The sequence below is a fragment of the Micropterus dolomieu genome, linkage group LG12 (genome assembly GCF_021292245.1).
Source record: "Micropterus dolomieu isolate WLL.071019.BEF.003 ecotype Adirondacks linkage group LG12, ASM2129224v1, whole genome shotgun sequence".
In the NCBI taxonomy this organism is placed as follows: domain Eukaryota; kingdom Metazoa; phylum Chordata; class Actinopteri; order Centrarchiformes; family Centrarchidae; genus Micropterus; species Micropterus dolomieu.
In genome coordinates this window covers 14642155-14668145 of record NC_060161.1, presented here as the reverse complement: position 1 = coordinate 14668145, position 25991 = coordinate 14642155, and the positions used below count along the sequence as shown (strand labels likewise).

The window sequence follows — 25991 nt, the reverse complement described above, 5'->3', positions numbered from 1 at the left end:
CTCTGGTGCTGGTGTGACTGTAATGTAATGGAATAATGGGCTTGTTAAATGGACCTTGGGGGATGGGGATCTTTAACAAGTGAGTCAGAGCAAGGCCTCTGGGCCAGGGTTATTTAAATTGTTAATAGCTGTTTAAACAGGAGGGGAATATTTTATACACTAACGAGCAACAAGTCAAGGGCATTAACAGTGAATTATTTGTCCTTTCCTGCTTTTTTATCAACTGTACATTTTTCATTTATAAAGGATGTCTCTATTTTCAGTACTCCACATTGTTGTCAGGGCAATACATTCTACAAATATTTAGATTTTTTGCAGTTAAAGAATATGTTTAAACTTGAATATGTAAGATCAGTGATTGTGTCCAGTGACCAAACATTAACATGAGCTAAGATAATATTACTGGAGGTGCATCAATTTTTTTTTTTTCACACAGGTATTGACAGTTTTATGGTGAATGACTTGTCTACATCAAGTATATGATGACAAAGTTATCACATTATGGCAGTAGTCTGTTACTTGAGGAACCTTTCATTAATCTTTTATGTCAGATTTTTTGTTTTTAACTCAGTATTTTGCACCATTTGTTGTCCAACAACTTCATCTTCCCAGTAACTAATGACGTTTTACACATACCGCTGGACAGCAGGAGTTAAATAAGATGAATGGAAATGTAGATACATGCCAGAGAATGAGTGATGCAAGGGAAGATACATGATAAAGACAATAAACATCATACATTCCCCCGGGATGTGTTGTGCCTCTAATGGCTCAATGTGGTGGGGGGAAACCCAGAAAGGAATGATGAGAGATTTTGTAGGACTGGGGAGAGACCTTAATGGCAGCACAAAGCAAAGCAAACGTTTATCTTAACAAGCTATGAAGAAATTTTTTTAGTCATCTGGAACAAGAGAATATTATATTGACTGTAAAAGGTTTTATACTCCTCATTCTGGCTTTCTATTGAAAATGCCACTTTTGAACAGATCTGGTGTTGTCATGTTGCACAATTTGCTTTTCTTACGTTGATGTACAGTGAATATGCCTTTTTCTGTGTAGAAAGTTCTCTCTCTTGATCAAGGTTGTACATTGTGGCCGTCTTCCAGCAAGGATAAAAAAGTATACATTTCATAATTTCTATTCAGCAGCTATTACATTTGTCAAGGGCAACCATTCACGTGTGGGTAGTCTGTACATTCTCTCAGTATCCGGTGGTGGATGTTTGTACTTACAGACTACTGAAAACCTTGGAGTCATATTCTTTAGACAGCACCGACACAGTGCTCTCTACAGCACCCTACAATTGACAGAAAGCTGAATCCAATGTGCTTCAGTTCTTGTCCACTGAAAAGTAGCTTATTTCTATTCCTTTTTTTTGTTTAATAGTTTGGTTTTTTTTGTTACCTAAACCTTCACGAAAACCTTGATTGTCTTAACACCTTAACAGAATGTGTGTAATGAATGTCCAGTACTTAGGCTAAGCACCATCCATCTTTCTACATGTTGCAAACCTTTCCAATAATGCATGTCAAAAAAACTCTGCCGCTACAGTCCTTGTCACACTCGTTTATTAAAAAAAAAAAAAAAAAGCAACCTTGACAGAGATGGATAGATATGCTTATTTGTCTCTTTAACAGAAGATTTCCACTACAACTCCCATCCTGTTTATCTCTTGTTCTTCTCCAATGGGGACGGGGGAGGGCTTGTATTTTTATGGTTATTAATACCTGCACTCAGTCTTTTAATCTGCCCTATTTGTCACATGTGACTGTCTGACTGCACTGTTTAATCTGGGTATCCTTCAATCTGTCTCGTCCCAGATTAGAAATTAATGAAGGCAGGAAGAGACACATTTGAGTCAGTTACAGTGTAGGGGGGTAAAAGGGATGGGATGAATGGGAGACGAATGTCGTTCATTTGACAGCGTTTCTCTTTTTTCTACTTTTCCCTGATCCCCTTTCTCTGTCTCTGTCTCTCTCTATCTTCCTCTCTATCTCTCTCTCTCTCTTCTCTTGTTTAGCTGCCAGATGTAGCCCATTTTTGCACTGCTCCCCCCAAACAGGCGCTCAGCACGTGGGCCCTTTGGTGTGCGGCACCTGTGTAGTGTAATACAGTCAGCAACTGCGTTGTTTATTCCGGATTTGTTTGGTGCGCTTGAAAGCCTGTCTTTGATCCATGCAAAGATTCTTCACTTCTTTTCCTTTTTTCCTGATTCATCGTCTGCCTCCCTCATTTTTAAGCGCTAATGCTGCAGCAGTATGGTTACATTGATGGCAGCAGTGGGTTTTTTGGTGATGGGTGGGGGGGTTTATTTGGTTTATCTTTTATTTTCCTTTTTTTTTCTCATACCCAACCCAGGGGACAGGAAAATGACAGTGACCACTGACAAGCTTGTCAGGTGCCTTGTCGGGGATGTTTTATAACTGTGCGTTAATGTGTTTACATCTGCAACTGACGAGAGGCATTTAAAAAAGAATGGCTTAATGAATATTGTATTGGCTGAGTGGACCCCACTGGCAGACTCGTTGCTGGGGTATTGTTGCCTAGAACTTCATGTCTATTTACCTCAGCATTTTAAGAAAATTTAAAAATCACTTCCCTTAGCTACAATATTCTACTATCTGCCCGCCTGACACTCCCTGTAGACAGTGTTTTCTCTTTACACTCTACAGTTTGTGTACAAAATGTTGCACAATGGCTGCATACAGAATGCTCTTGTTATTTTTAAGAGTGAATCCAGGCAAAAAAAAGGATCACACTTAAGTTTTGATGACAACGACAGAGAATGAAGTGTTTTATTAAAAATCATTCAAGGTCAATCTTAATGTTGTGAGTATTTCAAGAATGTGGATACCACGTTTCGCAAGTTAAGCCATTTTCAGTTCTTTTTTTTTATCACTTCCAGGATTTTAACACATTTTGTAAATTGTGACACACACCTTCTCATACCGCATCTGCTTCTCTCACAGAGCAAGTGGGTCAGGAGATTCTTTCCAACCTGCACAGTGACCGTGAGAAGATCCAAAGAGCCAGAGAAAGGGTGAGTACTCGCATGCCACCTGCACACACTTCCCTGTCTATTTTAGCAACTGTTTGTGAGACCGTAGAGGTGTGACAACTGGTCAGCACCGTTGACAGCATCCACCACTTTCTGCATGGTTTGCCAAGAAAACACACACAAGCAAGTCCACGCACAGAAAACATGGCACACAGACACACTGTCTTGCTTACAGGTGTACACACACCAAGTCAGCTGAATTGTATTGACAAGGTATGTAATGTGCTTATTTATTGATAGCACAGTATTGCATCCGAGTAAATATTTTAAGCCGTCAATATCACCTCACAATTGTAAATTGTAAATGTTTTTCTTAAGTTTATTAAGAGATAAAATGTTAAGCAGATTATTCCACGCAAACAGCTAGTAAAATTAGCTTGCTTGTGGCTATATATTGTTAGTACCTGTACACCTTTCTCCAGGATTTTCCCCTTTTTATTCCTCTCACCTGAATGGGGTTAATGTTACCAGCTGCCATCCTTTCCTCACTTACCCTCCTTCACTTCTCAGCATTCTTCTCCTGTTTCACTCTCTCCTTCCCACTTTCCCTCAGAGATTCCTCCCCAGTCCTTAGCACCTGCCAAACAGACAGGTAGGCAGACACAGAAAAGACCAAACACAGGAAGGGGGCCCAGCCCTGACGGCATCCTCAACGCAGAATGCTTAAAGACCACATCATGGCAGTGGGCCTCGCACAGGCGATTTCAAAGGAAATCAAACATCTCCTTTCAAAACGGTCCACAGTGTCTACTGAGAGTACCTGCTCTGTCTTTCTTTTGCTTTCTCTCTCTCGCTCTCTCTTCCTTCTTCCCATGAGTCCCCCCCATCACCACCACCATCGGGGCTTTAAAGGCAGTTTGTGGGGCAAAAGTAAAGTGAAAAGTAGATCTAAAGATACAGGATGGAAGGGTTGGTTAACAGCTCTTTAACATTAAAGAGATGTAAGGTGAGGGTGGTATAGTTTTAGCATAAATGCCAACACAAGAATCCACATGCACAACTGTAAACACACACACAAATACACACAAATTCCCTATGCTCAGCAGGGGTTTTGGCCTTTTGTTTTGCTTTTATGGTACAAATAGAAGTCAGTGGAAGGTTTCAGCACTGGGTCAAAGCAGTATGCTCCCAACTTTGAAGAATGTGATTTAACCATTCTCCAGGCTAGCTCATACCGACAGGAATCACCCCAAAATGTGTAATTTATATCCTTGAATCAGTAATTCCACTGTATTAAATGTATTTATCTGAGGGTAGGAATGACTCATTTCAGGGAACAAAATAAGCAATTTGTGTGCACAAATGACTAATTTTCTCCCATAAATTAATATCTTTTGCCCTCAAATTACTAAATCATTCTATCAGGTTAGCACTAGTCCTCTTCTCTATTGATAGATGCACATCTTACCCAGTAGCCTGTGATCTTTGCGTTGTTTGTGCATCTATCTGTAGCCACAAATTAGGCACCATGAATTTTAATTGGCAACCTCAACACTGAAACTTAGCTGCTAGCCTGCTGCTTTGCCTCTTTTTCCTAACTGACCAGACTAACCACAAAAGGTATAACTTCAGTGCCCGTAGTTAAAATAAGCTATTAATGTAAGGGAATGAAATAAGTATTTTGTCATTTGAGAGCACAGATTATTAATATAAGTGGATTAATTGCATAATTTAGTAATTTATTGTCCCTTATCCTTCTCAATAAGCTTACAAACTCAAATGCGCTTGAATTTGAGTTGGTTTCTATTTCAGGTTGAAGAGGAAAGCATGAGATTTGTTGAGCGGCTGTGGAGAGAGAAAGAGGAATGGAAAGAAGGAATGATTCAGAGATGTATTTTGGGAGAAAGTGTGAAGTATCTAGGGGACAGATCTGTGGGTAGAGGCAGACATCAGGCAACTGCAGGACTTGTTGTCTTTGCCAGAGGGCCCAAACCCCAGGTCCCCCACCTCATACCCTGTACCACATGTATCCTTGGGTCTTCCAACCTGCATCGCACCACTCCAGGCTGCCAGAGGGTAGGAAGGATGGATGGAAGAAGAGGAAAAAAGTAGCAGTAAAGGAGGGGTGGGAAGAGAGGGTGAATTGTAGGCAGGAGAGATGACTGCAAGATGAGCCAGAACAAACAGGAAACGGGTGATGCTGGAACCATTGTAGAGAAGAGGAAGTTTGGAAGTAGAGATGTGAAAGTGAGGACTTAAAAATAGAATAGAATACAATATAATACACTGACGAAAACATACTAAGTGAGAGAGGCGTTATTGGGACAGCAGTTAGTATCGCAGATGAATAACTCCCTGCTGACTCTAGAGAGAACTTCTCTGCAAAGATTCTTCCCCACATTCCCTCATCATCCTCTAGAAATCCAACTGCAGGTAGACATTAGTGGCAGCTCACTCAGTGCGGTGTCAGCACTTTTTCACAGTCACACTCGCACCTTGTTGGCGACATCTCTGCCAATTCCCTTTCCCAGTGAAAGTCCCTACATCTGATAAAAGAATAGAATGAAAACATCTCGACGATCCCCTGAGGGAAAAAAAGGGCAGAGAGAAAGAAAAGAGAGAAGGTGGAGCAAGAAAAAGGACAATATCCGAGGCAATTAGCCTTTAATAGCCATGATCATTATTTCAAGTGCGCCTTCAAGAACTCCCTGTGCCTGCTGTTTAAGTCAAAAATAAAGGGCTCTTCTCACTTTTTTTCCTACACCACTCTAACTTTTGCATTGCCGCAAGATGAGGTGAAGGCTGTTAGAATGACATGACTTGTTTGATTTTACAGGGCTGTGAGGCTTTAATGTTGGAACACTTTTACAACATTCAATGTTTTGGTAAAAATGTGTACTGTGTAAATATATGTACTGTAGGTGCCCTCGCCGTTTATTCATCAGTCTGTTACTGATATAAGATATAGGGTCTTAATTGTCATTTTATACAAGAAATTAACTTTATTTTCATTGTGTAATGAGGTGGTTATTTGTAGTCAGAGGTCATTTTTCCACTCTAATTTTGACCTTTGTAGTTTATTTGTTGACTGTGTTTAATAACCTTGAGAGTTGTTTGGAAACTAAAACTTGTCTTTCACCGGTTCTGTCCCCACAGCTGAGAGAAACAGACGCCAACCTGGGCAAGAGTTCTCGCATCCTTACCGGCATGCTGAGAAGGTAAGAGGCAGGTAGGGACCTTGTTTCTGCACCTCTGTATGTGTATTGTGCGTTAACTGTGCCGTGATGTGCTTGCTCTAAGTCATCACCATCTAATAAAGTTTGTAATCAGATAAAAATGATCTTTTCCTTTCTTTTTCTGATCGGTGTTAAACACTGTGTTGCTGTTGGCCATACTGCTTTGCTTTGCATTGCTTTACCAGAAAACACAGGTAGTAACAACTAGTTAAATTGTGACCAATTGATTTTGTCCATCTAAATGGAATTTTATTCGGGCTACATTTATCAAACAACTACTGAACAACGTATAATTGCAATAGTTGCAGTATTTGGTACATTTTTTGCTGTAGAATCATCTTGAGGGTCATGTTTTCTTTGTGAATTTATTTTATTGTTAAGTTTCAGAGACAATGTTTCCAAAGCATCAAAATATAGTTTGTCCCAATATTTGTAATATTAACCTCAATATGTCATAAATATATATTTATTAATTAGATAGTTATATTTAATTGTGATTCTAATAAATCTGATCAATTGTATGTTCCAGAAATATGGCACATACTGTATGTCTGAATGAACAAACTAACTTAAGTTTGAACAAACAGTGCGAATGCCTGTATTGGCACATGCAGTGGTATTGGTTGTTAAGTGCCTGGATAGATGGAGAAGAGTCGCTTAACATAACATCCAGCAGAAAAAGGCTGGTAAAGACAAGTGCGCACTGTACATTTCTCCATTCTTTCCTTTTCTTTTCTTCTCTTTGCCTTTGTTTTTCACAAACTGTACTTACAGCCCATATCGAACTTACAGTCTTTGTCTCTTTTGCTAGTTCATGCACAAGGCAGCCCCCAACAATCACAAGCATTCACACGCAAATATTTGAATAGCCCTTACTTTATCTTATGCACCCGTCACCCCACACACACACTCCCCATAATGTCTTGTCACATCTCCATTTCATAAAGTGCCTGTGTGCCTACCCCTGAACCGTGACGCCACGGTTTTGTTTCTCGCTCCCTCTTTCTTGTTTTTTTTTTTTCTCCCTGTCGCCCACTGTGGATTTTGATTAAGAGTAATATGTAAATGACACAGACTAAATGTAAAATCCTGGGGCCAGGAAGGAAGTGCCAATTGAAATAGATGCTTCAGTGCCCGTAGACAATTTGGAGGGCGGCTCACAGGGCGGCCGGCAGTTACTAGAGAGGGAAGGCCTGAGAAGGGCTGTGACGCCGACTGTAACCAATATTTCTGCATATGTCTCCATTTTGTCAAGTCTGATTATGGGAAGAGGAAGAGTGTCGCGGGGGGGTCAACTTGCCTGATATGTCACCCAAAGCTGTCCAGAAATCATTCATCATTCCCTCCTCCTTCCCTCTCTTCTTCCCTCCACCCCCCTCTGGTCTGGTGCTGAAGTAAATAACACACTTATTTCAATATTATCATATTAATGTTAAAGTTCAGCTGTCACCTAATGGGAAGACTTAATCAGACGTAGCATTTTAAGAGCCAGACACCCCCCCACCCACACTCTCCAGCCCCCCTCTTGACGTGCCTCTCTTCCTCTGGTTAGCACCCCGCTCAAATCAGGATTTATGAGGGCCTTCCAAAGTGGGGCCCGGCTGTGAGCCTCTCCGACTACCACCCGCCTTTCTGCTTGATGGGAGCAGCACAACATACACCCCCCGTAAAGTAATTTTTTTCTTGTCGTTTCTTCGCTGTTGGACTAAAGAAAGTGTGTTTTGTTGTAAGGTTGTGGGCTGGAAACGTCTGAAGTAATTTATAACCAGAGATGGAGAACTGAGAGAGAAAAATAAGTTCAGGATGGTTCAATGATATCTCACCCAACCCCCTTTTAGGCAATTCTTCCTCATTTCCCCATTCAATTCATTATTTGCTTCCCTGGTTTTCTGCCTTGTGATTAATTGTGTATTTGTGTGCGATGTCAGAGCAATTGTAGTTTCTTTACACTGTTGTTTGGGTTGAGGGGGTGGTTAGTTTGGCATTCTCCACTTGTTTGTCTCAGCTATAGAAGTAGTGTTTGCTGTAAGTCTACCATGAATATGTAAATGACTTACACTTATGACACAAACCTGAGGTGGACAACTAATTGGTGGCTTAATACATTTTTGCTGTTCCTTTTAGTTGTAATGCAGCAATTAGCAAAATTTGAAAGCCAGTATCATATTTTTGTCCTTTGTCCAGGAGCCTTGGACAATCAAAACACAGAGAGATTTTGCATTTTTGGCAATTTAACTGTGGTAGGGAGCAGATACAGAAATATTGCAGCAATTTTAAGTAGATTAAAACCGTCAACACTGGAGTGGAAGTAGAGGAATGGTGGAATTTATTGTGATCCACAGGACAAATTTCCTTTTTGGTTGAGTGTTGGAGTTTTTTTTAAACTCACACCTCTTCTTGAAGTGTCTTTATGGTCTGGTGGATATCACCCCAGCAGAGAAACAATTAGGCACTCAATAAACTAGCTGTCAGGGTTCAAAAAAAGCCAATTAACTTAAAGGCTGTGTGAATATCACTTATTCTAAGAAACATTCAGAGACTCTCGCATCATAAATAGCTGTTGCTTTGTTTGAAAATGAATCTTTACAAATGTATGAATGTGAAAGTCATCACTGCCATTGAGGGTAATTAGTATAAAACACTGTTTATAGGTGCTGTTGATTGGCTGGGTCATTGTTGATAACGGTCTCACAAACATAGCCTCTATCATGTCAGCTCTATTCATCTACTTAGACGATGTCAGTGGTCTAGTGGTGAGCATCCAGGCCATCCATTTGTGGTTAATTTTTAATTCAGTTTTCTGAAATCCTTTGGGTTTTAATTATACTGTGAAAGGCGCAATGATCCCAATGAGGCAGAAAGGCAAGCCTGAAATTATATTAATACCTATGATCATCAAATTATCTATTATCATTTTGTAAAATGCCTGTTTAGCACCACCACACCAGTCCCTCTGTCCCACAAAGAAAAGATTTGGCAATAGCCTGGCCTTGCAATAGTTTTAGCAACTTCTATTGCATTTCTTATTAAAAGATGATTTTAGTGTAGCTGTATTGATATTATATGATACAGAAATACTTTTGTAGTAGTTTTAAACTTATGTTGTTGGAAAATGCAGGTTTTGTACACATTGGCATCTTAGGGTGCTTTCACACCTGTATTTCGGGTTCATTTTGTCCAGACCGAGTGAAAAAAATGATGCACTGTTGCATTTTAGTTCTGGTCCGGTTCATGTTCACACTGCAGTTTTACAAACGAACCAAGAGAAGTAAGCATGACATGACAACTTATTAGCCTATAGTATGCTGTGGTATCGCTGTCACAAATGTTTTATGGACTGACAAGTATACGTTACCAAATGATTTTCATAAACATAGCATGGCTTATACAGATCAATTATAAGAATGCTGAATACATTTTGTGGTCAGCAGATGGATTTGAGTGGCTGGAAATATTGCTCAGATCACATCTCTGCTATCAAGACTTGTGGTTTGTTCGTTTGCTTTCACACCACAAGTGAACTGCTCCAGAGTTTGTTAGAAAGCGTACCGAGACCGCCTCTTCTAGAAGTTCTCGGTATGCTTTTTTGGTCCGCTTTTGGTGCGCAAAAGCGGATGATTGCTGCAGTCAAACCTGCCTAAATGAACCGCACCAAGGGGGAACTCTAGTGCATTTCAACTGAACTAAATGAGACAGGTGTGAAAGCACCCTTAGAATAGAAACTAGTCAGTTGTAGAATATCCTAAATTTAGGTACATTTAGAGTGGTGGCCTTAGAAACAAAAGTTCATGTTTTAATGTGTTGCCATCAAGCAACACTTTCTAAGATTGCTCCATAGACATTGAACAAAAGACCTTTTAGGGACTGAACTTAACCAAAATGTAAATAAAGCCGCGAGCGGCAATGATCGGCATCCAAGCCAGTCGCAAAAAACGCAACATTTGACATTTTCAGAGGAGACCAGATGCACGACTTAAGAGATAAAAGTGATGAAAGAATTTGGACTTTGAGATAATTGTGGAAACGCAGACTTTGATTTTTACAGCATCACCTTGAGATCAGAGAGTGTCATTATATGTACCTGACTACTGGGTGAAATGTCTGACCCACCTGCGACATTTTGCGTTTCCTGAAGAATGACTCTCAGTGTTTGAAGAAACACTTGTGGAGATATAGATGTTAATTGAATTAGCATATTCTGAAAAATATAGTGTGACTGACTTCTGAATTGACCATAGGTTGCAGTGAGGCAAACATTAGTCACAAATCAGTGGATGTGCTGAAAAAACTTCAGCTCTCTAGGATGTACGGATGATTTTCTTAGATTTTTTGAAGTTAGGAATGAGAAATGTCTACAAATGTACATTTCTTGTAATAAGCCATGCCCACTTTGCGCAATCATTATCAAATTTTATACATCAACTGAGTAGTGACCCGAGATCGTACAAACCAAATTTCGTACGAATCCATCAAGCGAATTACGAGGTATAAACACAAGTGTAGCGCCCCCTAGTGGAAGAATATCCCAGGACTGCTCAATGAAGCTCGGGCCGAGCATCTGAACAGACATGTAAAGTTTGGTCACAAATTGTACGTAAATACACAAAAGTAAAAATCAATGAAAAAAAAACAGATTATCAAAATTCTTTTGATAACTTTTGATCTGCGACGTCCGTAGATGATCCTGCCAAAGTTTCAGCTTGATTGCCAAAACCATCTGGGACGAGATTGCAAAAATAGGTTTTAGAGAAAAGTGATAAAAAGTCATATATTGACATTTTTAGAGCAGAAGACCATTGGAGCAAAGATGCAGATGAATCCAGAAATTAAAATAATAAAAGAAGTTCGAATCTAAATGAAGCCGTTTTCAAGATAATTGCCAAAACTCAAAATTGATTGTTATAGTGCCACCATGAGGTCTATGAGGGCCATTTATTTTTTGCCTGAGTATGTGCCAATTTTGGTGAGTTTTCGTCCAGGAGTTTTTGCTTCCCAAACAAAACACTTTTAGCAGAGAGAGCGAGGAAAGAAAGAGAGAGAGAGAGAAAGAAAGAGAGAAAGAAAGAAAATAATAAGAACAAAAACAGTATTTGGATCCCTAAAAATAAGACCATGTGCATGGGCATCTTTTTATCATTCAACGCTTTTAGAAATTCTGTAAAATAAAGGACACCAAAGGCGACAAATTTGAGCAAGGATACTCATTTGAGACTTGATTGGGTTCACAGATATTAGCTCTCTAATATCAAGGGACTTATATATGTAAACTATTTATGGATTTTCCTTTCAACTACTGTAATTGCCCTTCATGGCCTACCAATTTGATCAAGTTTGACTGATGTATCGGTTTGGTACAGTCTGCATTGCGAAGTGTTACAGCTAAAGCCAGAAGCCTTTTTGGTCTCTATTGTTACTGTGGCACACTGACATTAAACGTGTAAATACAAAATGGCCCTGTGACTGTAGCGTGAGCCTTCCTGCTGCCGTTCTGAACATCTCAAGCATCTCAGCCACCACAGTCAGAACATTTGGGAATGGGATGCAGCTCCAGATCCAGTTAGGCTCCTGGCAGCTTCATGGAAGGAGGGGGTGAAGGGCAATGAAGCAGGGAGGACGAAGGGGGGAGGATGTATATTTTGAAGCAGAGGGGTTGTCTGCTCTCGCTGGCAGCTGATCCCACATGCAGGTGGTCGACTCAGTCGCCAGGCAGATCAAAAAGTCAAGGCCCCGGGTGGACCTCCCTTTGAAATGGGAATGGGGCCTAGATATCAGACAGAAAACATAAGCAAGCTCCCAGCCACAGAACAGCTCCATATTCATGGCTGGGACTGGCAGTAGCGACGGGCAGGCAGGATGGACAGAGCTTCAGCCTTCAGAAGAGGACTCATGCGCTCTGGACACTGATTAAGAGATCAGCCCATGAGCCGGGGTGAGGGTGATGCAGTAGCTCACAAGCTAATGCAGCAGCACTGATACCAAGACACTAACTTCCTTTCTTAAGACATATCTTGACAAGCTGGCTTAATGTGTGGCCATATTCTTTTCTCTGATTTCACACAGATGTCACAAGTTGAGTGCAAAATAGAGTCCTGTTGGTTTGAGTAATTAGCATAAAAAATAATATGTAAAACTCATTCTTGCCTATAGGAAATTCCCAAGTGTCCCCCCCCCCCCACCTCTCTTGAGCCAAGAAACTGATGTGTATGGCCCCAGAAAAGCATCTGGAGAAGGGAACTTTTGATTCCCTAAGATGTGTAAGTTTTGCCCCTCTCCTGTATTATTGGCAAATATATACTCTCTCTCTCTATCAGTCTGTCTGGAATATTAACTGCTGGGATATGTAGGTCACATAATTAATGGAATTCAACTCTACCAGTGAGCTGTAGTGGGATTGGAGTCTTGGGGCCCTATTGAAGTCTTATGAAGTTGAACAAAAAGATGAGTCTTTTTTTAATTTAAGCTGAAAGATGAGACAGATTGCAGTCAGATGTTTTTCTACCTCCCCTTTTCTTTTTTTTTCCTTTCCATTAATTTAGTTGTGTTACCCTGTTATAGGGTGACAAGAGCAAAGGAAAAACTCAATTACAATGTGGTGGGGTCACGAGAGTCAGAAAGTGGGAACAGCGGCAGACTTTCTGGCATCAAATGCAACATGCATTTACAATCCTACACACCCATATGTTTCGTCTTGGTTTGTTTTACATTTGAATATTGGAGTATACTGCATGTGTATCACACTGTGTAAGGCATTTTTGCCCTATTTTACATTATATTTTACTTTGTGTTACAGCTGAACTCATCACAGTAGCCATAGCCGAACTTCGTGTTTTCTGTCCCGAGAGTGGCAGATCACTCCCAGTGGATACCCCTCTCTCTGATCTCCTCTCCATGTTGCTGCCACTATAATTCCATGTACTACATTTAAACACATTCCCTTTGCTTTGCAATTTGTTCAGCCTGGCATCGTTACCATCCTAGTCAACCCCCTCGCTCTATACCCTCATATTTCTGCATCCCTCTAGGTCAGTCCTATCCATGGCCTTTTCTACCACCTCCAGGGAAGCATTCTGTGCTTTTTATGTCCAGTCTGTTTTTATTTTGGCAAAGCAGCAAAGTGCCAAAGCATGAATCGTATCTGCCCCTACCACAACCTCTAAGCTAAACTTTATACATATCAAGATGAGCGCAGATGTTGTGTGTGTGTGTGCATGCATGCATATCATGGGTATGTTAAGTGGATTAAGGATAGCATGTTACCCTCCTGTAGGAAGATATTTGGTGTTTAAAGCAGTAGTTCTTACTGTTGGCAGACAAGGAAGTTGTAATGGAAGACCTTACTGATGTTTTTGGCCCATTTACTTTAGTAAAAAAAAAAGAAAGAAGCAAAAATAGGTTTCTAAAGGCAAAATTATGCTATGCATAGCCGTGAGGGTCCGTGTGATAAAGTAAATTGTGTCAGCTGCTCATATCCACATGGACATCCCTGCAGACGACCACTCACATTTCTAACCATGCAGACTGTACACTGTCAGAAGCATACTGGCCATGTTATCAGACATCCATTGTAGTAGTAGAAGTTGTCTCCACTCACGCTTTGTAGAGGGAACACATCATCATGAGATCATCGAGAGATCAGATGACTGAATGTCATAAGAGATTTTACACCATGCTCAGTATTTAGTATTAGAAGTATCTCTTATGAATGTATCTTATATTCAGGGGATTCTTAAGAGAAAATTATAATTCATACATTTTGATACTAAAGTACTGTTTTATTTTTATCAATTTATTTTACTTTTTTGGTTTTGAATGTCAGATAAGTGTCTTGTTTGGAGATAGGTGATACTTTTTAATGTTCATGTGTGTCTATGTGTGTGTTTCTGTGGCTACAGGCTACTGCTGGGACAATGACAGGGTGCGCCTCAGCCTCATTACTCACTGCTCCTGAGCCAAACAAGCACCACTGCCACCCCTCTCTCTCTCTCTTACTTTCCCTCCTGCTTCATCTGTCTTTTTCTCTCTTCCTCCACCTCGCCCATTAGAGAGTGCTGATGGGACGTTTTTTGCTGAAAGGAGAAGATACACACACACACACACACACACACACACACAAGCCTGGGCTGTAGAGGAAGAGGTTGTTGACAAGGGCAAAGACGTGTTGTTGTTTTATATAAGGGATGCATTTGTCTGTTGAGGATTGACTTGCTTAACTGGCTGCCAAAGCTCCCTTTTTCTCCCTACATATCTTCCTCTCTCTATTATGTAGCCCATAGCAGGCTTCTGTTGTTTGATAGGTCAGGACAAAGTTGAATTCTAATTATTCCACATGTGGTGGGAAAGAAATTCTTTGGATCTTTGAAAAGTAAAATCACAGATAGCTAGCTTTAAAGATGATAATTCATTTTAAGGTAGATGACATTCGCAATCAAAGCAAAAACCTCAGTCATATCTTGAGTGAAACTGCCATATCTGCACAATTAGCTATCCCCTAGTCCCTGAACCAGGCGTCAAGGCTGAGCATTCCAAAAAAAAGCACTCTTTGCACCATCACTTCTCCAAATGCTCTAGGGTCAGCCAGCCACGACATTGAGGTGATGCTTCGTTCGACCTCGCTCATACCATCCTAGTTGATAGAGCTTCTTTTTTCCCCTCCTTTAACCCTGACAGAGTGTCGTTCTGACGAGATGACTGGAGATCAGTGGCGCTCTCATCCCTTGAAGTGGCTCCAGGTGTCACTCCAAGGGTACCCGCCCTGTTTGATCTGCCGTCGAGCGCCTGTCGGGCCGCGGCACCCTCTGATTTCCCGGTCAGAGGGAAAAGAGGCTCTCCTGTCCAAAAGTTTCACTTCTACTTTTGAGTGACAGCAAGGGAGAGGGATAGCCATAACCGTTTGGGAATGGACTGTTTCCTGTTGTCATTATTCCCTAGCTCCCATTTAGCAGCTACAGGGAACCCTCTCACACACCCCTACAAGAGAGCATTGTATAGAGGTGATCTTGATTTGATATGCCAGGCCCCAGCAGTCCAAACAACAGAAAAGGAAACAAAATAAACATCAGATGAAACCAAACCAGCTTCACTGATCATGCTGTGGGCCTTGTCTTAAGAAGAATAAAAAAACATCCTCTCAAACAACTTCAGATGATGTCCAAAGGAGGTCCCTGTCTTTAGTAAGGAGCTGCACAAACAAAAAGGACAGATGAATCAAAATGGAGGAATGAAGGTACATATCTTTTCAGCAAGCATAGATGCCTGTATCCTTCCTCCCTTTCATTTTATTATATCCGTTACGTTTTTCCCCCACCTACTGTGAGCTTCTGTAGAAATTACAGGTGAGATCTCAGTCTGTGGCAGGGCCTGCCTTTCGTCTAGAGGGAGCAGGAGGAAGGGTGGGGGGATTTGAAGGGGGAGGAAAGACTGAGAAGGAGAGGAAAAAGAGATTCATGCTTTGCAGTACTGCTGTGTTGTTTGTGGCACTCTTCCTTTGTGTGTCTGGCGATAACTTATTCAGCACAGGGCCATTCATCCAGGGGTTGAGCGCGGGCGTCCGTCAAGACGGAAAATAATGAGGCGACAGCAGCGCAGAGGATAGCTTTCTCCCTCTGCATAGGTCGCCCCCCTCCTCCTCCTACTCCTCCTCCCCCTTCTCCATCTCCTCCTCCTCCTAGCCTCCCATTATCAGCCGATTTAAATAGATAATAGGGGGCCTTCTCCGGGACATTTTGAAGCAATTAGAACACTGTCTCTTATCTGGCTGTTGTTCCCTCCCAGCAAGTCATTGTGCATACTTCTGGGCACACTATGCAACAGCTGCCTAGAATATTGTGGAATGCCACAGCATTACTGGATGCCTATTTTGTTTGCTATATCTTCGCAATGGACTCTGTACCCGTGTGTGCATGTCAGGCACTGTTCCATCTTGAGCCATGCCAGGACACGGGATCCCTTTGCCATGATAAGCTGCTCTTGGGCTGCATTGCTTGCCAGGATGAAGTGGCTCTTACCCAAACACTTGCACTGTACTTACCTTTCCTACACTTTCCGTCAACTCTCATTTAATTCTTCCTCCTGCCATCTTTGTACAGTCCATTTTGTTGGCTAAAACAGCCAGTGGCATACAACAGTGGAAAGAGAAGACCTCAGTCCCATGTGCTCTTGAACAACATGATTCCAAATAATTACAGCTGATAACCTAATAAGTAAACATGTCCAATGGGGCTCACGGTTCTACATTGCTACTGTGTATAGTGTTATTCCCAACAATGATATCTAAGTATTTTTTCAAAACAGTGATAGTCTCAACAAAATATAAGTCAGCTGTCTAAGTCGTGTTTGCATCAGGATAGATGGTTAAGTATAGTTATTGTTGTTGCCCCTCAGATCTTTCTTTGGCAGGGTGCAAGAGCTTGAAATATTTACAAATGCTGAATTTTGACTTTTTTTCTCTTTTTAATATTTTCTTCTAACCCATCAATCATTTACTGTGCCTCTGTATGTCTGTATCTCATCCTGGCAGACCCCCAGGATGGTGCGATGAAACAAAGGCAGTACATTGTTGCCATGTTGTTGATGGCATAAAAGTTCCCTTTTATCACAATGGGCAAAACTATAAAAAGAGGACCACTTTTTTTCAAGGAAGTGAAAAGGTTGTAAGCCAAGGCATTGTAGGCATCAGGATTCAAGGGTAGGTCCCATCAAAATACTTAAACAGTGCATTGGTTTCTTTTCTAAGCAAAAGGCTTCTAACCTTGAGTGCTTTTATACTAAACACAAATATAGAATTTCATTTTTTCTTTCACAAACACTGGAAAGGCAAAAGGACAAACCCCTTCACCCCACCCATCCCTTACTTTGGTTTGGTGGTGCTTGCTGTGAAGGGCTTTCCAGTTTATAGAACTGTAGAAAAAAAAGTTTTGAAAATATCTTACTTGCCAAATACAGTCTCACAAGGAAGTATTCTATCACACAAAAATTCCATCTCAATCTTTTTTGAATTCCCTCTATTGTCATATTACAATTATTGGTGTGATTATCTACTGAGAGGATACAAGCGTCTCAGAAAAAATAAATATAACAAAAGAAGAGATGACAAAGTGCAAAGTAAGATTGTGCCTTTTTGCTCTTGAGTCATCTAGCCATTGTATTTTAGTTGAATACTTAAATTAGTTAATAGTAGTAAATACTGCATTTCCTTCAAAAAGCCCATTTTAAACTGCCAGAGCAGCAACCTCTAAACAGTATATCGGCCTTGCAGCGCTAGCCTTCCAAGGCCTTAGTTTTAAATTGTAGTAAAAGTACTGTAAATGTGAATTATGGTAAAATAGATCTATTCTTCTTCTGTTTGTAATCCATAGCCAAGTACCCCCACAAATTAGATTCAGTAGAACTGATCAGTGCCGGGTGATCCTGATTTATAGAAATTTTAAACTTTTCTTGCATCATGCAACAACAATATTCATCGACATATATGCAATTTCTACAGAATCACCAGCCATTGGTCATGTCATAAAAACTCCCAAAAGCTTAAATGAGATACTTATAATACTTTATATAAATCAGACTAGAAAAAGCCAAAAACAAGTATTATTGATCTTCTCAGACCATTTACTATATAATTTGTTTTTTTTGTTTTTTAGAACTTTGTAGGTTATTGGCCAAATGTGATGTTTTCAATCATTCACCTGAAAAGGTTTGAGTGCCCATTTCTGAATTTTACAACTAATTTGTGTTCTTTGAAATTTCAGTTTTCATTTCACTATAATTAGATTCTTAAATTTTAATGTACGTTATGGTGATCCTGGTTTTCCCCCCAAAAATTTCAGCGACTCATTAGGAGGACCATTTGACCAAGCCTGCTTAGGTAATGTTAACTTTTAGTGTGTTTGCCACTACCTGTCTTTGTTGGGATATGGCTTTGACATCAGTGTCGGTGTTCATTTCAAAATGCTGCATCAGAATGTCAGGGATGTTTGAGAATGTGCATGTGACAAACAAAACAGAAAGAGATATATAGTTATTTGAATTAGCAGGCTCTGACAATGATTCAGGCATGACCTGTGGATGTAGACTATTAAATTATGGCACTAAACCCACTGAAACACTGTCTCTTTCTGTGCGAGTATTGACAGTCACACAGTTTGTGACACAGGTTTTTTTGTTTGTTACTCCAAATCTCTCCCTCGATGCCTTTGTCCCAGTGGTGCATTCCAGCAAAAGCATGGTTGGACATTGAATCATAACGGTCTTCCTTCTGACTGATTCATATGATGTTGAAAAGGCCTTTTTTCATGATGGATGCCTCTAACCATCATCTGTAGCCAAAGTCGTAAGGACAAAGCAGAGTTAGGCCACAAAATCCTGTAGAACCTTGATCAGCGGAGAAAACCCCAGAGAAGTCCAATACCCATAGAGTCCATTTTTAGCCCAGGGACCATAGGAAGTTTTCTAGATGTTGTATAATTAGATGGTATGCAGTTAATCCTAAGAAACTGTTTGGCAGGCAGGTCTTTCCACTCGTATGTAATCATCTTGAACTTAAAATTCTTCTTCTTATTGCTTGACAATTACAGTCAACATTATTTGTAATGGATAAATAGACACATATACCTTGATATGCTGATGATCTAGCATCATTCTGGAAAGAGATTCTCTTATGACATACCCTGGCTGAGAAATTTGAGTCAAGTGCAGTACACGTTCAAGCCCTTGGCTTGGCTCTGATTTTGGGGAGTGAACCAGCCATGCACGGCTGGTAATGACAGGTTCCATGTTGCCCGTGGCCTGTGGCCCACTGCACTGTTTGTTTGGAGAGTGGTGCTCGGCCGTGAAGTGCTGGCCCAGCTGGCAGCAGTTCCTTTGCCCCTTCGGCCCGATGGCTGGGGCTTGTTTGGCCCACACCAGCCAGGCAGACTGGCATCCAGGAGACTGTGGAGGAAGAGGTGGAGGAGGGGGGTCTGACAGAGGAGAGGAGCTGTTGGCTGAGCACCCTGGTGCTAGGCCAGGCCTGCTGCCAACTGGAGAGAAGACTTCCCCGCTCACACCACGAGCATCACGTCTCTGTGGCGACAGAGATCTTAGTTTGCACCTCGAGGGTCAACATCATCCCATCGTGATCTGTCTCAACAACCTTGCTCACAGACCAGCACTGAAGACTTTGCAAACATATATATTTATTTTTTTCTTTCCTACTTTTGGCAGCCAAACCTTTTTTTGTGGACAGTAAACCAACTGACCACTTTTTTATTTAATGTTTTTACTGCATTTCTGAGTATCCCTGTGGTATACTAGAACACAAATAATGTTAATTACACACACATACATATACTTTGCTTCCACTGTCCAAAGGTTAGTTGCCCCTTTTGCATCTGCCAAAGTTTTTGCAGGGCTGTGAAAATGAAATATGCTGACCTATCACGTCATTCACTTCACTCTTTCGAGTGTTATTTCCTATGCTACTGGCACTAGCAAAAAATAAAAGTTAATCAGAATTTACAAAATAAAACTTAAACACTAAGTTGATCTAAATAACATTAGTAGAAAGTCATAAGATCTTGTGATACTTTTCTTTGAATATATATATTTAATTCAATTTTTTATTTATATAGCACTAATTCATAACAGAAGTTATCTCATTGTACTTTTCATAGAGCAGATTGTGCTCTTTATGCAGCTAGGTTCAACAAGAGGCCATGGACTCTCACCCCTAACCTTTTTACACCTGTATAGCTAGAGTTAACTCTTTCAATGTGCTTTGGACACACTGCGCTGTAAGTTTAACTAGTTGAATAATTTAAACAACACAACTACTTAACATGACCTGCGTCTTAGCCTGGTAGCCACAATGATAACCTCTACACAAATAATCCAATTCTTTCAAAACCATCGCTTAAAGTCATGAAAACCATTGCTTCTCAAAATTGAGAGCCGCTTTGTTTATTTTCTGACTGTTTGCTGGGTCACATGGGTACATCCTGTCAGCCATCATGTAAACCTTAAATCCCACCCCATATTCTGATGGCGCCAGGGCTAACATTGCTTCAGTGTTAAAGGGAAGTTGTGAGGACATTGATGTCTTGGCCTAGCATCCTAGTGTCACTTTCCCAGCCTGTTTGTGGAGCCCGCCAGTCCCCTCATTCTCCTCAGCTGACCTGAATGCATCACTGAGTATCACACACATGTGAGGAGCCTGATATCCCAGCCAACAACAAATGTTTTCCTACCGTTACCATTGCATTACTCTTTTACACAGCCTTTGTCCTTTGACCTGGCTCACACTGAGGTTCTGTTGGTTAGATATTTTGCCTGACTCTTCAGGCCAAGACTCTATTTTATTTAACAAGATGTCGATGCACACCCATTCTATCTAAAAGTTTCTCTGTGGTATAGCATTTCAGAACAGACTTGACATAAACCATTTCTAAACACTGGTTTCATTTCACCCATCTTTAATTACATCGTTTACAGACCGAGGTACAGAGTTGAAGCAAAGCACCATGTTAGCAAAGCGTATAATAGTGAGGGATACCACAGCCAGAGAACAGTGGGTCGAGAAGAAGAAAAAGTATACACAAACAAATACTGAAAGATAGCTGAAGGTGTTATGGGTTTACAGACTTTTAAAATTTTTTTTGATGATTTGATAATGGCCTAGAAGATTGCTGGGTTGAGCACTTTAATCCTATTTGTTTTTTGATGATAGATGTGGAAAGTTAGCAATTGAGAAATTTGCGGTCAGTATCTGACGTTACTGTTCTTTCACTTTGTAACCTGTACATAAGGTACTACATTTTATAATAAACATAGAAGAAGTTTACACAGTTCCTCTGCCATGACCTTTGAATGAACCCCAACACATCAGACAACAGGATCCACGACTGATACAAGCACTCTAACTGCATGGTTACTAATTAAATTGGTGCAGTTATTTTGTGCCTGTCTTTCATGTCTTTTCCCTTGTTACCTTATCGCTCAACATATTTCAGCTTAGCTCAGGAAGCGAGCCACGGTCAGTCAATTAATTGCAGCTCTACAAACTATTGGGTTGCATTCCAGTTGGACAGTGTTTTAGTGTATTATGGTGCCCTGAAGAGTATTATTGTAGCCCAGAGCGATGGTTAAGCCTTCCTCCAGCTCTGTGACAAAGGCAGCTGTGAGGTCGTGCCCGAGGCCAGGACTATCCGAGCTATCAGTCCAGCCGAGAAAGAGCATAACAACAAGCTCTGTCAAATAATGGTGTCAACAGTGGGATTGTTTAGCTTCATTTGTGCAAGGAATGTCCCTGGTTTAATGGTGACGTGTCGCTGTCTATTGACTCAATGGGTCAGATTTGACCCTGTTGTTGATTATGTTTCTCTTTCTGAGCGTGTTTTGCTGTAGAATGCTATGTTGTTGTGTATGCTGTACATTTATTTAAAATATTTGCCTTTCCTCAAACTTTAAGATGTCAGAAAGGTCAGTTGTCAAAGATAGTTGGCCTGAAGACATAGATGTAGGAGGTGACATGATAACTCATTTTTCACTGAAGCTTGTCTTTCCTCCCACTGAGACCTGTATTCCATAAGCCTGATCAGAGTTTTTTCCTCCTTTTTTATTAAGTTTGGTTGTAGTTCAGTCATCGATATTTGGAAGTTGGCAAGTCTGGCAGTGAGTCAGTTGATGGGCAACAGTGTAGGATCGTCACTGAGCTGAACTTACAAATGGACTTTTCAGTCACTTCTTAGTGATCTTGTGTCTACAAGTATGATGGGCAGACCACCACAGCATTGATGAGTATGCACTCCATGGTTTTGATTGATAAAAACTGGCCAAAATAAAATAGAGAAGAGTTTTCAGTGTTTAATGTAGCCATGCCGTCCTGGAGTAGTCTTTCCAAGGTTCCGGATGCTAGTTGGCTTCTGAACTGTCAGAATGTCTGTTATTATTGAGCCTATTCTGCCATGTCTTACCCTCTGAGTTTCTGCACTTCCTTTACCTGACTGGGTGGATAAAATGATTTCTTTTCTCCCCTCTTCTTCTCTAGTGAGAATATTGCTTCCCTCCACTGCCGTGCCACAACCCCCTCCCTCTCTCCTAACGGTAAACGTTAAGATCCAGGAGTGGATCAATGGCTGTTATCCTTTGATGTGCTAGGACGCATTACGAGCGGTGAGTTCTAATTGGAGTAGAGAGCCGAGGATCAATGTTGGCTGTAATTGCCTGACACAGGGATGGGTGTGAGACTTTATTATCATTAATATTTAGACATGATGTGGGAGGACCCAGCCGAGGCTAAATGTACAACGGCGGTGCAAGCCTTTGATCTCAGGAGATAAGCAGATCGATTGGGTGTTGGTGGGGGGTGGCTGAAGGAAAAGAGGTCGCGGAAGTGTGGCGAGCTGGACGAACGAATTAGCGAGGCCTGCACTTTGGATTTTATCGGATTTCTCGGGGAAGTTTCCCTTTGGCTCTGGAAAGGTCATCCTAGGCCTCAGTCCTCCCTATAGCTAAAATAACAGCATGGCATCCAGCGTCAAGGGAGGAAAGACCGCAAGTAGACTTAATTTCAAGTTTGGTCACAAAGGAGAGACAACCATTACATTTACATAATGGACACCATTATGCATTCATTAATTCATCAGTTACTCAAGCAAAAGCTCAAAAATAACAATCCCCAATGCCCTTGTTTAGGCTTTTTTGTAACTTCACAACTTCACAGTTCAGGGATGAAGTAGGAGGGATAAGGCGATATATAATGTTTGTGTTTTTGACAGGGTCCATTGTTTGGGAGACGTAACAGAATATGACAGAGGAGGAGGCCCTACGGTGCTCTGGGCTGCTTCCTTGGTGTCAGAAAACATAAGATGATGTTACCTAATCTTATGGATAAAGGAGGGGTTACACTTTCTGATGGAACACTCCCTGTCCAGCAGCATGACCAGTGGGGGCAGGGACTATCCCCCATGTCCAAGGAGGCTAAGGGCATGCTGAAACTGTGACGCTGTGATGTATACGCTCAATTCTGTCTTCTGTTGTCGTCACTTTGTTCCCCAAGGACTGATACCTTAATCATTGTACTTAGTGGGACAAAGATAGGTAACAGGCTACACAATAACAGGCGTGTTGGTTTTCATGGCTGCCTGATATTGGACAAAGTGAGAAACCCGGGAGGATCCAGGTCAGCAGGGATAATGATCCTGAAAAAGATGAAGTAAGGGGTGATGTTTTGTAAAATGACACATACTTGACTTTGACACACAAAAGTCCACTAATCAATTATTCAAACAAAGCTTTCTTTATGTAGCACCTTTTATAAAAGAAACGTAACTCAAAGTGGTTTGCTGAAACACAGACAATTACAGGTGAAGGCATAGAAGAAAACAGCAAGGTACAAAATACAAGGTTTACAACAAAAGGTTCTCCGTCTCCATTCAGCACATAATCAGAAATTACACGTCCCATTTCAATATGAAGCATTGTGTTGGAAAGTGTGTTTTAATCACATTTTGGGTTTAACTGTTTGAAATTAGGGCATTGTGTTTATTGTTTATTTGGATCCCCCGTTAGTTGTTGCCTTGTCAGCAATTACTCTTGGCATCAGCTACTCTTTCTGGGGTCCATATTAAAAGTGTACGCTACATGCAGTAAAACTAGCAACAATGAAAATTAGTTGGATTAGATTTCATGCAAGCAAAAGCTTTTTTTATATCTCTAAGTATATATTATTATATTTATAATACATAACATACATAGTAAAGTAGAGTAGCTGACTACCATTTTTCTCTTCTATGCATCCTCTCATTGCTTTTCTCATTTTTAAAATACACCCCTGAAGTTGCTGAGTCATATGCCGGAATTGATCTGCATTGTCTTTACATTCATAGCTTTCCATTCTTGTGTACATCCCTAACAGTACACTGTGGAGAGGCTCGCACCATTATGGAAAACCTCAGGGTTGTGCAACAAATGGCCCATTGTATAACATTTTGATCATTACATCAGCCCAAGCCTATTGTATAATGTTTTGTACGGCAAATGTGTACAAAGCATGCACTATCTATAATCCTATAGTACTAACCAATGACTAGAATGTATTCTCAATTAACACTCATAAATAACAAACGTGGTAAGAAAAACAGAGATGTCTTGGCAGAAAACAGCTGACATTTGCCATGTAAAACCTTGCTTTTCAGCAACATTGAAAACTAGTGTCTTTTTCTCTCTGAATGTCTGCACTAAGGCCAGCTTTTGCGTTTTACCGTCACAGCTCATGGTTTTCAATGTGCCCACGTTTTCAAAGTTCTTGTTTAGCCTCTTGTAAGAGGCTTGTCTCTCTGCAGTAAATGTTAAAAGTTAGCTCAGTATGCTCAGTACTTTGTATGCTCTGTTGTGTGCCCGAAAGTGCACGTATATATTTCTGAAGTGTATTTGTGTGTGCATGCCTAGATTTGTGTATTTGTCTTTATTTCAGCTGTTTGTGTGTGTGTGTGTGCACGAGTACATGTGGATGAGGGAGTGAGATAAGAAGGAGATGAAGAGTTGTTCAGAGAAGCTTTCTCACTCAGAGGCGTCCCCATCTGTTCGCCTGGGCTTAATTGTGGCTGGGTGCAAAGACATGGGAAAAGGGAGGAAAGCAACTCTACTCGTCCCCTGTCCCAGAGTTATTTCTGTAACATTAAAAGAGCACCACCAGCATGCTCCAGATTATTGCCATGTAAATAATGGCACTTGGCTCGATTCCCCACTAATGAATGTCATTTACTTTTCCAAACGAGGATTAATTATCGACTGAGGACCTCTCTCTCCTCCCACAGGGAGCACATCGCAATTAGCTGCCAAAAGATGGCTGCTAATATTTGTGTTTTTTAAATTCGTCTATATGTACGTTTGTGTGCATATGTTGCTGTGACACGGTGAATAACCTCCCAATTAACTGTCTGCTTAATTTTGTGGTATAACTGAGAGGGACCTAGGAGAGGACAAGAGCAAAAGATACCCATTTGAGCTTAATGCCCTTCCCTCCTTTCGGTATAAGTGTTCTGGTTGGATGTTGGTATTGGACATTGTTGTTATGAAACTAGGGGAAAAGATAGAGTTGAGCTTCTTTGGAGCCAACCTCCTGGTTGCAAAATAAGGCCGCGAAAACAAACACGGGCCTTAAATTAGATTTCCCAAAACACTGCATTCCCTCTCATTTTACACACCACTGTGGCCTGCCGACGAGAATAGAATTACCCATGAAATCCGCTTCAGACTCAGTATGGCAAAGTCACTGGAACACTTGACAAACGAGTGCCCTCTGGATCCACCTGATGACCTCTTTTTCTTCAGGAAAAAAAAACAAACGATCTGGAAGTCTTACCAAATTTACCTACAATTTGCTATGTTGTGAAGCTGCCCATCTTATGTGGATTTGCTATCATTTATAGGATAGTCCCGCTATTAAAAACTCTTCTGCCTTACTATCCCTCTTTAACTCTCATGTCGATCCACCTCTCTTTCCCCACTCCTTCCCTCCAATGAGCTCCCACTCTCCTCAAATTGCCTAGCCTTGCGTGGGCTGCTTGAGCTGATGCACTTAACCCAAATGAAGAAAAATATGGGGATATGGGTTATTTCTGTCGACAGTAGCACCTTTGAGGTGTGGACCCCCTCCTGAGAACCTCAGACTTTGATAATACTGCAAAGGGTTAAATTCAAAAAGGCCCCCTACTTCTAAGGGAGAAATACGAAGAGGTTTGCACTGCCTAGTTTAAACAAGCAAGCCATTTTCAGTAAATGAT

General features: G+C 41.0%; 2 protein-coding genes across 8 annotated transcripts in view; one reads left to right on the top strand and one right to left on the bottom strand.

The window, feature by feature from the left end:
* Positions 1–25991, bottom strand: part of naa40 (N-alpha-acetyltransferase 40, NatD catalytic subunit) — a 181026-nt gene that overhangs the window by 73943 nt on the left and 81092 nt on the right. The gene's annotated exons all lie outside the window — the stretch shown is intronic.
* vti1a (vesicle transport through interaction with t-SNAREs 1A) overlaps positions 1–25991 on the top strand; it is a gene marked incomplete at its 5' end in the record, with an annotated part of 111063 nt that overhangs the window by 64749 nt on the left and 20323 nt on the right. For 2 of the 5 annotated variants that reach the window (XM_046065132.1, XM_046065131.1), the window contains 2 exon segments: positions 2970–3040; positions 6155–6216. In XM_046065132.1, the coding sequence (XP_045921088.1) occupies positions 2970–3040; positions 6155–6216 (133 nt within the window). 5 annotated transcript variants of the gene reach the window in all.